Consider the following 12,624-nt stretch of genomic DNA (forward strand, 5'->3'; position numbering starts at 1 on the left):
AGATACACCGGAGCAGACTTAGTAAAGTCGTGAGGAATCTTTGCAAATGATGATTTGTTCACCTATCCTCGGCTAGCGATTTCATGCATCCATACTTTCAATAGTTCAAGTTACTTTAGTAAGAATAGACGATGAGCTGTGGTTGATAGTCCAAAAAGAATTCCCTATAATAAAGTCGTCAAGACATCCTTGCGAATAGCTGCGTAGGCTGCTTTGCATGGCATTATGTTATAGAGTGCTTTCTAGTGCGGCTAGGTAATTTTTAATCGTTGAATTCAGGGACAATGACATCAGTATACACAATATTCATACTATATACAGCCGTTGACGAGTCACTTCCACCACTTAGGCACCACGCTTCGTTGCCTAAAATATGTTATTTCTCTTACGGGCTTATTGACACCTCACCACGGCCACGGGCAAACACGTCGGGTGAAATATATGCGATGAGCAGACACAAAGCTTATCTAGATTCCCCTGATCCTCAGCCGATAACTAGCCGTGGACTGATACAAGCCAGCCAGCAAGGTAGGATAGTATCATAGATCATCAGGTTAGAAGCAACGGCCAGGTGAATATTTTACACCAGTCTAGAGGCGTTACTCCTAATACGAACAGAGATACCCCTAATATCAAAGACGATACATTTTTTTGATTCGGAAGGTTTAGTGGCGTGCCTAGGGAACGCTTAATCCACCTAAGCTTATCTTTTTGACCCCTAACGAGCTAACCAAAGCTGATCTACCCTTAGCGATAGACCCTAAAACTGGCAGTCCGTACTCCGACCAATACGGTCCTGGGTATTCCAACCGGGATATTACTAATATTTTCAAGCACACCCTAGGGGGTCGGCGTCCGTTTTCCTCCAATAATACAGCTAGAGAAAGTTTCAGTATTCAGCGGTCCCTTCCTTACTGCTTCGGCAACAATAGTTCCGCCCTTCTCGCTACGAACCCTAATACAAGGCACTATACTGCCAGTAAGTCACGAAACTACGAGAATCTCAAGGCAACCAACGATTCTAATAATTCTACTCTGCTATGTATTTCTAAACATAGCCTAGAGTTGCAGAACCTACCGCGCCTACTAGACTGTTGATAAACTGGGACAAACAGAGATCCGAACGGGACTGTATACAATTCCAACATAAGAGTCGTCCCCAGAGATCTTCTCGAACCAAACAGTTATTTTCAGACAGACTACGCAATAGGAATATACAGTGTTTTGGTAACCTACAGTGATTGAGCAGTTATCCGTAACTGGTGAGAGAATACGTCAAAGTGCACAGAGCTCAAATAAGACTCGCCTAGAGCCACCCCGCACCCTCGGGTATTTCGTGGTTGCTTCTCATCTTCTCATCTTCTTACTCTCTCCACGTTACAGGTGACCTAGACCTACCACCTCTCTAGACTTGCCACCTCTCTGGCCTCATGATCTCACGGACAAACTAAGCCATGAGTAAATGGGCATCCCTCAGCCGTGGTGGGCCACAGCCGCCACAAGAAAACATCGATAAATGGGAGAGAGCTGTCAATGAAAACGATCCCTCCATCCTTACCACCGAAGATCGTCTGAGAATGCTTCGCCGATGGCCTTTAGACCAAGCAAATTATTACTGCAACTTTTACCTTGAATGTACTATCGACGAGCTTGTTCAAAAGGCCGCCAGAGCAGATGGCCAGGAGAGTCTCACCGAGGCCGAGGCGATTATTGTTCTCAACACTCCTTTCGGCGGCTGTATCCCGGAGGATCAAAAACATCTGGCAAATCAAAATCGGTGGTCCCAGAATACAAAGACGAAGTTCGATAATGCCTTTGACTTGATTCTTACGGAGATGGATACAGAGAAGAGAGCGCGTGCGAATGCCGATATTGCTTTTGAGCGGATCAAAGATACCAGGAGGGCCGAATCCAAGAATTTCTCCAAAGATGAACTCATCAATATTGTGGGGTGCAATGCGATAGGATGGGTCGACAAACTCGAAAAACATCTGGAAGAGCATCCCGCGTGGGGATTTGTGTGCGTACGGACTTCGTTCGGCGATGACTCATGGGAGAAGTTCAAGGAATTCTTCGTTCATGCTACTGAATCTGCACTGGTATTCCCTCGGAACTTCCATAGTATTCGCCCGCGATGGAAGATACAGTGGGTAGAGGATCCAGCTATGGAGAATGCCTCATTAATCGATCTTTGCAGGCAAGACATCCCTTAGCTTTCCACCTTTTCTTACCCTACTTAGCTCTAGCACTCCGCTGACAGAGATTTCCTAGCTACTTCCGACGTCTTTGCGAAGAGAACAAAGTTGAACCAGGCCTCCGCCACGACGCATTTCTCTATGCCAATGCAGAAGCCATCGAGTCAGTCATATCCTTTCCGGTCTTGCCATCGCCAGCATTCGTCATGGCTGCAGAGGCAGCCTATGATGGAACAGGTCCAGAGCTTCCACTCGTGCAACAAGCCTACACTGGCTCAGTGCGAATTGCCATACCGCATGTTTATACGACATTCTGGGCGAGATTAATCTCGACGGAAGAGGACATACGGGGGAAATCATCACCCATGCAGCAGACCTGGGGGAAGATTTTTGCGAAAGCAAAAATCACCCATGAAAAGACATACCCAATAAAGTCCTTTTTCATGGAGGTCTAGGGCATCAACTACACTATAATAGTATGTCTAGGAGGAGAATTAGCATATGACAGAAGTGCGATAGTTATCGGTGCCGCGGTCAGGATCTTGTTATCACTTGCTCCAGATTTAAAAAATTCTAGCCCTGGACTGTTGAGAAGAGGCATCGTTGCGTACGTATAATAGATATTGCGGCTACTTTTCAATGAATTCCACTTGAGCAGCTGTGCGGCAGTCGAACATGATTGAGTTGGGTTTTTCATAGGCGAACCCCTAGCTGCACATGTGCGCAAGGAACCATGCAGCCTTCAACCAAGCTTCGAAAGTTGGTTTTTGGCACTGATGTAGAGACTTTATGGAGTGACAGCTGGGGTGCTCGTCTGCCTTGAGATTCTGCCATAAAAGCGTTGTTTCCATTAGTGGGAGACACAGGTGTAAACACTCGTAGAGCGTCATGTAACCTACGTCTGGGGACGTACAGCTGCCCATTCGCCTTGAACAAGTATTTCCCGAGCCCCAGACCATATTCGATCGCCTTGGAGAGTACTAACCACGTGATGAGGACAAAAAAACACATCCATCCGTGGGGTTTGCATCACTAAACTTATAACATATGTTGTGCTGTAGAAGTATACATTGTAAAATTGTATAGATATATATTTTTGATAAAGTTGTAAGACCTCCACTGGCTTATACTATAAAAAATATATCGCATATAATTCATCGTGCTCGCACAGTCCTTTTCTCGAGGTCTGGGTGTGTGTGGTAAGCACCGAGTCAATAGCAATCCAATAAGATATTTTGGACTAAACCAGTCAACCAAATTCCATGCACTTAGTCATATAAATCGTGAGAGAGCGAAGGGAAGAAAAAAAGAAGGACCCAATGACTGTGGTTTAGACAGTCGACAGCTCTCTCAGAACTCGCCGGACATCTTGCCGAGCTTGACTCAGCTCCTCATCGACGGTTCCGTTGGCATGTCTCGCCTTCACCTCGTAGTGTAGCTTAACCAGTTCCTTTGCACGACGAAGATCGGCCTTGTCGTCTGTCGGGCTCTTATCGGCCAATGCACTACCAGACTCGGTTGAATCTGAGCCTGTGATATTTTTGTGCACATTCACCAGTGCTAGGGCCTCGTTATGACCCTGTGCCATGTTGTCAGCATTGCCATATTACCTAGTGGGGCAGCCTTCTGGAAGAAGGAAGCATGATACTTACGCAGACGCGGAGGGAATTAATGTCTGAGAGGATCTCTGCGACTTGCATGTTGATGGGTCTAGTGTCTGAGTCGGGAGAGATTGTTGTCCTTGGAAGTCAGAGCCAAATATTGCAATGTCTTGGCAGATAGGGAACCTCACTCTCGATTCTGATGGGAGATACTGCTATGGATGCTCCCTGGATTTGTTTAAATAATCTGTTATGTTTTTTTATTTTTTATTTTTTTTATTTTTTTATTTTTTTTCTTGTTTTTTTTTTTCTCGTTTCCTAGGTGTATCCCTGGTAGATCATAGAAGAACCCTTGGTGCGATCGGCTTTTGTCTTGAATCCCAAAATGACGATTTCACCATATATACTTCTAAGCTCTAATTAAGTCAAAATATACAACCATCAAAAGATAAATCTAAGTCTCCTTGAACTCATATCGCCCCTCGCGATCTTGCACCTCAACCTCAATCCGACCCTCCTCAATCTCCTTCCCACCAACCTCGATGGATGCCCTCATAACATCACCCGCCTTGACCTGCCCAACACCCTTAGGCGTACCAGTAAGAACAATGTCACCCTTCTCAAGCGTCATCACGCGCGAAATCTGCGCCAACTGCTGGGGAATGCGGTACAGCATCAGACTAGTCGAGTCAGCCTGGCGCTCGGTCTGGCCAAGGCTGAGGCGCAGGAATGCCTCGTGCGGGTTAGGGATGCGCGACTTGGCGATCTCCTGCGAGATAGGGAGGAAGGTGTCGAAGCCCTTGGCGATGGACCAGGGAAGGCCCTTCTTCTTTGCCTCGTCTTGCACGTTGCGGGCAGTCATATCAATAGCAAGGATGTAGCCTTTTTACCGCAATGGGTTTGTTTGTTAGCTATCTGCTACTTCAAGCTCATATCCTTGGTCCCATCGCTGTGATGTACAGTGCGGTATGTGCGTTCAGACCCGGATTGCATGCTGTACTCACTCTGAATCGCGTCCAATGCGGCCTTCTCATCGTTGGGATCGAGATCGCGCAAGGTCTTGCCGATCACTAGACCTAGTTCGACCTCATAGTGTAGGCTGACGCCCTTGGGGCGGAGGACGGGACCCGAGCCGGGGAGGAGGATGGATGATGGGGGCTTGAGGAAGAAGAATGGCTGCTTGGGGGCTGTGTTGTTGAGCTCGGTAATGTGATCGCTGTATCAATCCATCCTGTTAGCAATTGTGAACGAGGGAGACAAAAAGCGACGCCGCTGTCGGAACTCCCGAGGGAAGCAAGGCGCGGGGAGACAAGGAGACTCACGCGTAGTTACGGCCGATGCACATAATCTTGCGACAGTTGGCGCGGATGGAGGCCATTTTGGAGGGAATTGAAGCTATGCGGTTGACAAAGAAGAGGAATCAAGAAAGAAGTCGTGGGGGTTAATCGGAGGTTCGGGTGTTCTCCGAAAGATGCGGAGAACTCCAGAGATGGCGGGTTTCTGCGCCGACCGCTTGTTTCTTTACCCACTCTGTAGAGGACTAAGATGGTGAAAGATAGGTGAAAAAAGGGAGAAACATACCTAATTAATATATCTAGTAACTAGTAACATAGAATGTAATGATACATGATAATTTAGGGTACTTTTGAACATAATATCAGCTTCCGCTACCAGTTATATATTTCATGACTACTACATAGATTAAAGAACTTTATGCGTCGTAGGTCGAACTAACTGGGATATTATGGTATTATGCGCACAAGAATCTGAATACCTGCTCCTTATATTATAACGTTCGTCCTTCAAAAATTAATATAATGGTTCCATATTAAGACACAACCATCGGCTCGCTTGTCCGAGCATCGGAACGTGTTCCGAGTGATTCATGTCTGCAAAAGACGGATAGAGTGACAGATATAGAGCCAGTCAAGGCACTGCAAATACTCCAAAGTCTCAGAAATGACAAGCCGGAGGGCCAATTCACAGCCCACCTGGACATGCATTGTAAGCGCTGACATATTAGCTGGTTATTTCTGGAGAACGCCTAGATGACAACCTCTTGACTTTGATTGCGAGTTCGAAACATGTGGCTCTTGGTCATGACTAATCGGGCAGGGTTCTGTTTTATGAGAGTATGTTAGTTTGTGAATGGTATGGGGCCTCAAGAAAGGTGTTCATCCTCCAATTCGTGACGAAGTTTTAGGCTACCAAGGGCAAATGTACAGGCCTCGCGATGATAAGAGGCTCAATGGCTGTCCAAGGGGCTCGAATTGCGCTTGTGCGCTACTAGAGTCTCACGACATTTGACCATTTAAGACGATAGTGATCGAATAGACAGGGATAATTAATGACGGTTACACTATGTATATCTATTCAATAAACAGAATACGGATTTTAATATCATTCAAGGACGACGCCCTGAGGAACAAGTCACATTTTGGCCCGGTCTATTGATTAAGTACGATAATAGGCAGCATCCTTAACCAACAAGAGCGAGCTAGATACAGACAAGGGGAAAAACAGAGGGAAATGCGTAAAAAATAAGAGAAAACGGAGTAGCAACAGGTGAACGCAAACATGTCTCATCTCCGTTGGTGCAAGACATAGGAAACCATAGCAAGGGCCTGGAAAATGGCAGGGGCGTCGACTTGTCGACTCAATATGCGGAAGCATAGCCCCATTCATTTTCCCGGCACACTGCAGGCAGAAACGCAGAAAGCCACTTTTAACGCAGATTCTGCGATCGTAAACCGCATCAAGACGTCAAGAGTTAGGGTGTTTAGATGAGGTCAGCCACGTTCATGGGCATCTCCTCAACCTGGGTGGAGTAGAACTGCTCGATCTCACGGAGCATGCGAACATCGTCAGCGGTGACGAAGTTAATAGCAACACCCTTGCGACCGAAACGACCACCACGACCGATACGGTGAATGTAGTTCTCACGGTTGGCGGGGAGATCGTAGTTGATGACCAGGGAAACCTGCTGGACATCGATACCACGGGCCAAAAGGTCAGTGGCGATCAGGACACGGGAGGAACCGGAACGGAACTCCTTCATGATAACATCACGCTGGCCCTGCTCCATGTCGCCGTGCATAGCGGAGACGGTGAAATCACGGGCAGTAAGCTTGTCGGTGAGCCAGTCGACCTTTCGGCGGGTGTTGCAGAAGATGACAGCTTGGGTAATGGTGACGGTCTCGTAAAGATCGGAGAGGGTGTCGAGCTTCCACTCCTCCTTCTCAACAGCAATGTAGAACTGCTTAATACCCTCAAGGGTAAGTTCCTGCTTCTTGACAAGGATACGGACGGGGTCGCGCATGAACTTGGTGGTGACCTCAAGGACATCCTGGGGCATGGTAGCGGAGAGCAGGGTAACCTGGGTAGACTGGGGAAGCAGCTGGAAGATGTCGTAGATCTGCTCGGTGAAACCACGCTGGAAAAAAAAAAGTTAGAACCGATTTGATACACATAACATCAATTGTAATAACTTACGGACAGCATCTCATCGGCCTCGTCGAGGATGAAGAGCTTCATGGCGGTGGTGGACAGAACACGGCGCTGGATCATGTCGTGGACACGGCCGGGGGTACCGACAACGACCTGGGGACCGGCGCGGAGAGCGTTCATATCCTCACGGACGTTGGTACCACCGATACAGGCGTGGCAGTCGAGGGACATGAAGTCACCGATGGCGACAACGACCTTCTGGATCTGCTGAGCCAACTCACGGGTGGGAGCAAGGATCAGAGCCTGGCAGGCCTTGACCTCGGGGTCGATCTTCTGCAGGGCGGAGATGGAGAAGGTAGCGGTCTTACCGGTACCGGACTGAGCCTGGGCGATAACATCGTTGCCTGACCTCACAGGTTAGGCGCAAATTTCAAAAGTGGGTTTAGAACAAAACAAAACTCACCCTTGATGATGGGCATGATGGCACGCTGCTGAATAGCGGAGGGACGCTCGAAACCGTAAGCGTAGACACCTGGTATCCCACCGTTAGTAAATTTTTTTTCAACCCCACCTGATAAGACGAAGGGGGTACATACCGCGAAGCAGCTCGGGCTTCAGGTCCATGGAGTCGAAGGAGTCGGTGACCTCATCGTAGTTAGACTCGATCTGCCCTGTTGAAAGAAAAAAAATGCAATATTAGCCTCTATCTTCATACAGCGCCCTCCGTATCTGACGCCACCCAGGACTGAATGCGCTCGTGGTTGCGACTTCCAGCGAAAGCAAAGCAACGGTTCTTTGATCAAAAAGTTACAGGAATGTAGTACATACCCTCGGCGAGATCCTCAAGACCCTTGTCAGCCATATTTGCGGTTTGATAGAAAGGATCACAGGCGTCTGTGATCAGTGTGGTGGGGTAGTCTTTAGCGAACTTGTGGAGGTTCGCTGCGTGGGAAAGTTGACTTCTAGTACCTCAGACTCTTTATTAAAGAGTCTTTTTATAAGATACTAGGAAAGGTTGAAAAAAGTGGTTGGATGTGAAATTCACAAATGGGGTGGGAGGAGGAAGAGAAGAAAAGCGAAAAAATCGGATGGCCACAACTGCGGCGCCATTTGCTACGCTTTTTTTTTTTACGGGGCATTATCCCACCGCTTTCCTTATTGGGTGTGGCCAAGTCCAAGCGAGTTTAGAGTGGGCGACATGAACATGAAAACGTCCATATTTTATTCTTTTGGATTGATTGCTGTGATGCAGATTGTTGTTCTAATCAGTTTCTTTGGTTTTGTCAATTCAGTTTCTCTTGTCCCCATTTATTTGGTGAACTACCTTCCAGTTGGGTCAGGTCGCCACTAAGCAGAATCTTTGAAGCCCTAAAAGTGCCAGCCTCAGATCATGCCTGACATAACATCGTTGCCGAGTCATCCACCACCACAGGATGCAGAGATCATAAGGGAGGCCATTCCCTCCCATCCACTAGGTGTCAAGCCAAGCGGGAATGCTCTGTTGGCTACCTGGAGTCTTCGTAACGCCATAGGGACCTTTCAACATCTGCCAGATGAACTAATCCTATTATTGTTGGAGGGCTTTGATGGGCCCAGCCTGTTGAGAATCGGGCGGACATGCAAGGCCTTCTATGCCTTTACCCGGGCCGAAGAACTGTGGAAGGCGCTGTTTGTTCGGTAAGCCATAAGCCTGCAGATCCAAGTTGAATTTTGTAGATCCGAGTCATGTTTTTGGTCTTGAGCCTTGCCCTTATTCATATAATATAATAATTTCCCAATGAACACAAATGATATCCATACTAAGTCTGGTTGCAGTGACCCAAGAGAAGATTTCACATGGCGAGGGACATGGCGGTCAACATATCTCAACATCCCCGCTTCCAAAGTGCCCATGGTGGACTGTTCCCAGCTATTCTCCGATTCTCTCTACCGGCCGTTCAACTGCGCACACATCTCACTCGACCCCTATGTCTCCAAGATCCCGGCGCGGAACCAAATTGCACGACTTCCAGACCTGTCACCAGAGGAATTCCAAGCAAATTGGACCGACCGACCATTCATCCTGACTGAGCCTGTCAAGGCCTGGCCAGCATATAAGAACTGGACTGTGGGGTCACTCCTCGCCCGATACGGGAAGACCAAGTTCCGTGCCGAAGCCGTGGACTGGGCCATGCGCACTTACGGCGACTACATGGCGGACAACTCCGACGAGAGCCCGCTGTACCTATTCGACCGATCCTTCGTCTCCAAGATGGGACTGTCCGTGGGATCTCCAGAGACCACACCCGATGCATCGTACTGGCCCCCAGCGTGCTTCGCCGAAGACTTCTTCTCCGTGCTCGGTGAGGACCGCCCTGACCATCAGTGGTTGATTATCGGTCCCGAGCGGTCCGGCAGCAAGTTCCACAAAGACCCCAATGCCACCAGCGCATGGAACGCCGTGCTACGTGGTCCTAAATATTGGATTATGTTCCCGTCCAGCACGAAACAGCCCCCGCCTCCGGGTGTCTTTGTGTCGGATGACCAGAGTGAGGTGACTTCTCCGCTAAGCATTGCCGAGTGGTTACTGGGCTTCCATGCTGAGGCACGCCGGACTCCAGGCTGTGTGGAAGGGATCTGCGGTGAGGGTGAGATCTTACACGTTCCATCTGGGTGGTGGCATTTGGTTGTGAACCTAGAGCCGTCGATCGCTATCACGCAGAACTTTATTCCCCGAGGCCATCTCGGCGCTGCCTTAGATTTCTTGTCTAACAAGCCAGACCAGGTTTCTGGGTTCCGGAAGAACGTGGCTAACCCATGTGAGCGGTTTATGGCCGGTATGCGCGAGGCATATCCCGACCTGCTGGAGCAGGCTTGGGATGAGTTGCAAAAGAAGACCGAAGGCAAGAAGCGCAAGTGGGAAGATATTGTTCATGGGAAAACAGAGGACACCCCTGATGGGCAAGATACCGAAGGTGGTGGATTCAGTTTTGGATTTGGTGATGATGGGAGTGATGTTGAAGTTCCATGAACTATATGAACTATTACTGCAATCTGGAGAGATTGATGGAACCACAAACCAGCACCGTTCTCCGCTGGAAAGGGCCCATCAATTCCAATCCGAAAACCAGTTCAAATTTCTGACATACTCGCCATTGTTCTCTACACCTGCCTCTGAGTCTGCAAATTCGCCAATCCCCTGGATTGCACCCTTTAATGACACGCGATTGTCTTTTCAGCTGGCGTCCCTTCGGAGAAAGCCAAGTACCCAACAAACGCGCCTACTGCAACTGCGATCATGACCTGCCCATTATACGTCATGAAGAGCAGCCTAAACCACCAAGTCAGCAAGCTAGGACAAAGCCTGAGGGGTTACTGGGAGGCACTCACATGATGAAGAAGCTATAGAATACTTGGATGGCATACAAAGCCGCCGTGATAAACTTGCCCTTGCGCACCAACGCCGCTCTGTTCTCCCTTCCTACAAGCAGTGGTGAGCTTTCGTGGTGAGTGTGAGGGATTGCATCAGCCAGGCCGTTGGCAATGATAGGGTCGGCGATCTCAGCGTCTGCAGCGAGCCAAGGCATCAATAAGAACCTTGCTCATTCCGAGTATCCCATTTCCCTATCATATCTCCAATATCAAACGAAAACATAGCAGGGGTCATTGGAAATGTAGTATGCTTGACATTGTACCTTGGCGCACAAAAAGAGCAAATCACTTACCCCCAGTAGTGGCTGTAGTGCCCGAGAACGCACTTAGCCGCTGTGCATGGGCCGCCTCGTATTTCCGAGTCACTGATCGTACTCCCTCGTAGCCCGCAGCAAGGATAACGATAGCGATGAGGGAGAAGAGGAAGGAGAATGGACCGGTGATATGCCAGCTGCGGAAGATGATGCACAAATTCTCGGAGGACCAGGTGAAGAGCATCTACAATTCAGACATTCGGTATCAGCATGGGATCAAAGCAGACCGAAGGCTATATCTCACGTTCATATTGCATTTCCCACCCATATCCATATCGCCGTGGCCCATACCACCGTGACCCATGTCCATATCCATCGAGTGGTCCATCTTGAATAGTAGTAAATAAATATGCAATAAAAGTAACAAGAGACCTCTTATGTCTCAATAGAACAAATGACAATGTACTCGTAAGATAGCAGGTGGTACGAGGAGAGACAACTAGCAAAGCATTGATGGTCAAGGAGGGGAATGCAAACAAGACAAACGTTGATAAGATCCCCAAGCGGCTATAACTCTCTTCGTCCCCAACGCGGTCATTGACTACGCACCGACACAATTTCCATTTCAATCTCAACTTCATTTCACCCATTCTGCGCATGCGATACGTCCGTTTGACGTAAAGCAAATAACCTCTCCATTACGTTTCAACCTTCCAATAATGGCAGATACAGCACCAGCTCCAACACCCGCGTCCGCAACCACCGGAGCTGCGGCGCCCACAGCCGGCGCAACAGCAGGGGCACCGAATGCGCCTGCCGATCAGAATGCCGCGAGTCGCGGGTTACCATACTACGAGAAACTGCGCCGTGAGCTGAGGGACACACTACAGAAAAAGCGATTAATGGATAAGAGCATGGTGAGTGCAGTCTCGCGCGTTCTCGTCTTCTAGGGACCGGACGTGGTTACCTTTCTGGGATTTTATTCTTTTGCTGCGCGAGCATGTTCTCAAATCTTGCATCATCTCGCAATATCCGCCCATGGACGTGTAAACAGTTCTATCGTGATGTATTGCTAACACACCTTTCAACTAGGCTCAACTCGAAGACCAAATATTCCGCTTCGAACAATCATATCTGGAAGAAACCACCGCTGGAAACATCATCAAGGGCTTCGACAATTACATCAAAGGCTCCGCGAGCGGGTCGAGTCTCGGCGCCGCAGGACTAGGTCTGGGCGGTAGCATGGCCGGGTCGAGACGAAAGGCGCAGGTGACGGAATCGGATCGAGTTTTCTCGCGGAGCTCGGCGAGTTACATGCTGGTATGCAGAACCGAACCTACCAAGGAACTACCCGCCTTGCATACCGATTATGGTGCTTTTGATTTGAACTGGGGACTAACGATTATTGTTGTGTCCGCAGGATTCCCCAGGACCCTCCTCCGTACAAACAACGCCTTCCCACGCAGCGACGCCGACATCTACGACTGGCGGAAGTATGTCCATGAAGATTGACCCGTTGTCCATTTCCGCTAGTGGGATGAAGAACTCGAATGGCTCGTCAAAAAACAAGAAGAAGGCGACTGGCGGGTCGAAGAATACTAAGGGCAAGAACCAGACCGAGGATATATCCGACGAGGACAAGCCTTCTGTTAAGCGGTTGAAGATCAGCTACGGGAGAGACTAAGTCTTGGCAGATTTACACCTCTTTATGTTCTG

General features: G+C 48.8%; 7 protein-coding genes across 7 annotated transcripts; 3 read left to right on the top strand and 4 right to left on the bottom strand.

The window, feature by feature from the left end:
* Window positions 1-1,454: 1,454 nt before the first annotated feature.
* On the top strand, window positions 1,455-2,650 carry N7537_009727 (uncharacterized protein; the record flags this gene model as incomplete). The annotated part of the gene is made up of 2 exons (XM_056900781.1): window positions 1,455-2,146; window positions 2,272-2,650. The coding sequence occupies 2 exons, from the start codon at window positions 1,455-1,457 to the stop codon at window positions 2,648-2,650; spliced, it is 1,071 nt and encodes a 356-aa protein (XP_056749449.1).
* An 875-nt stretch (window positions 2,651-3,525) lies between these two features.
* N7537_009728 (uncharacterized protein) lies at window positions 3,526-3,895 on the bottom strand (the record flags this gene model as incomplete). The annotated part of the gene is made up of 2 exons (XM_056900782.1): window positions 3,526-3,774; window positions 3,848-3,895. 2 exons carry the CDS (start codon window positions 3,893-3,895, stop codon window positions 3,526-3,528), a joined length of 297 nt encoding a protein of 98 aa, XP_056749450.1.
* Window positions 3,896-4,250: 355 nt separating this feature from the next.
* N7537_009729 (fumarylacetoacetate hydrolase family protein) lies at window positions 4,251-5,174 on the bottom strand (the record flags this gene model as incomplete). Its single annotated transcript, XM_056900783.1, has 3 exons — window positions 4,251-4,678; window positions 4,801-5,012; window positions 5,119-5,174. The coding sequence occupies 3 exons, from the start codon at window positions 5,172-5,174 to the stop codon at window positions 4,251-4,253; spliced, it is 696 nt and encodes a 231-aa protein (XP_056749451.1).
* A 1,401-nt stretch (window positions 5,175-6,575) lies between these two features.
* Window positions 6,576-8,105, bottom strand: tif1 (putative eukaryotic translation initiation factor 4; the record flags this gene model as incomplete). Its single annotated transcript, XM_056900784.1, has 5 exons — window positions 6,576-7,229; window positions 7,289-7,647; window positions 7,707-7,775; window positions 7,840-7,914; window positions 8,072-8,105. 5 exons carry the CDS (start codon window positions 8,103-8,105, stop codon window positions 6,576-6,578), a joined length of 1,191 nt encoding a protein of 396 aa, XP_056749452.1.
* A 528-nt stretch (window positions 8,106-8,633) lies between these two features.
* Window positions 8,634-10,253, top strand: N7537_009731 (putative F-box and JmjC domain protein; the record flags this gene model as incomplete). The annotated part of the gene is made up of 2 exons (XM_056900785.1): window positions 8,634-8,920; window positions 9,059-10,253. The coding sequence occupies 2 exons, from the start codon at window positions 8,634-8,636 to the stop codon at window positions 10,251-10,253; spliced, it is 1,482 nt and encodes a 493-aa protein (XP_056749453.1).
* A 162-nt stretch (window positions 10,254-10,415) lies between these two features.
* Window positions 10,416-11,296, bottom strand: N7537_009732 (low-affinity Cu transporter; the record flags this gene model as incomplete). Its single annotated transcript, XM_056900786.1, has 4 exons — window positions 10,416-10,553; window positions 10,613-10,790; window positions 10,948-11,152; window positions 11,213-11,296. The coding sequence occupies 4 exons, from the start codon at window positions 11,294-11,296 to the stop codon at window positions 10,436-10,438; spliced, it is 585 nt and encodes a 194-aa protein (XP_056749454.1). The 3' UTR covers window positions 10,416-10,435.
* A 331-nt stretch (window positions 11,297-11,627) lies between these two features.
* N7537_009733 (chromatin modification-related protein EAF6/MEAF6) lies at window positions 11,628-12,592 on the top strand (the record flags this gene model as incomplete). The annotated part of the gene is made up of 3 exons (XM_056900787.1): window positions 11,628-11,825; window positions 12,001-12,228; window positions 12,329-12,592. The coding sequence occupies 3 exons, from the start codon at window positions 11,628-11,630 to the stop codon at window positions 12,590-12,592; spliced, it is 690 nt and encodes a 229-aa protein (XP_056749455.1).
* Between the last annotated feature and the right edge of the window lie 32 nt (window positions 12,593-12,624).

This window comes from Penicillium hordei (assembly GCF_028827395.1).
Source record: "Penicillium hordei strain IBT 12815 chromosome Unknown utg000005l_segment0_segment0, whole genome shotgun sequence".
Taxonomy (NCBI): domain Eukaryota; kingdom Fungi; phylum Ascomycota; class Eurotiomycetes; order Eurotiales; family Aspergillaceae; genus Penicillium; species Penicillium hordei.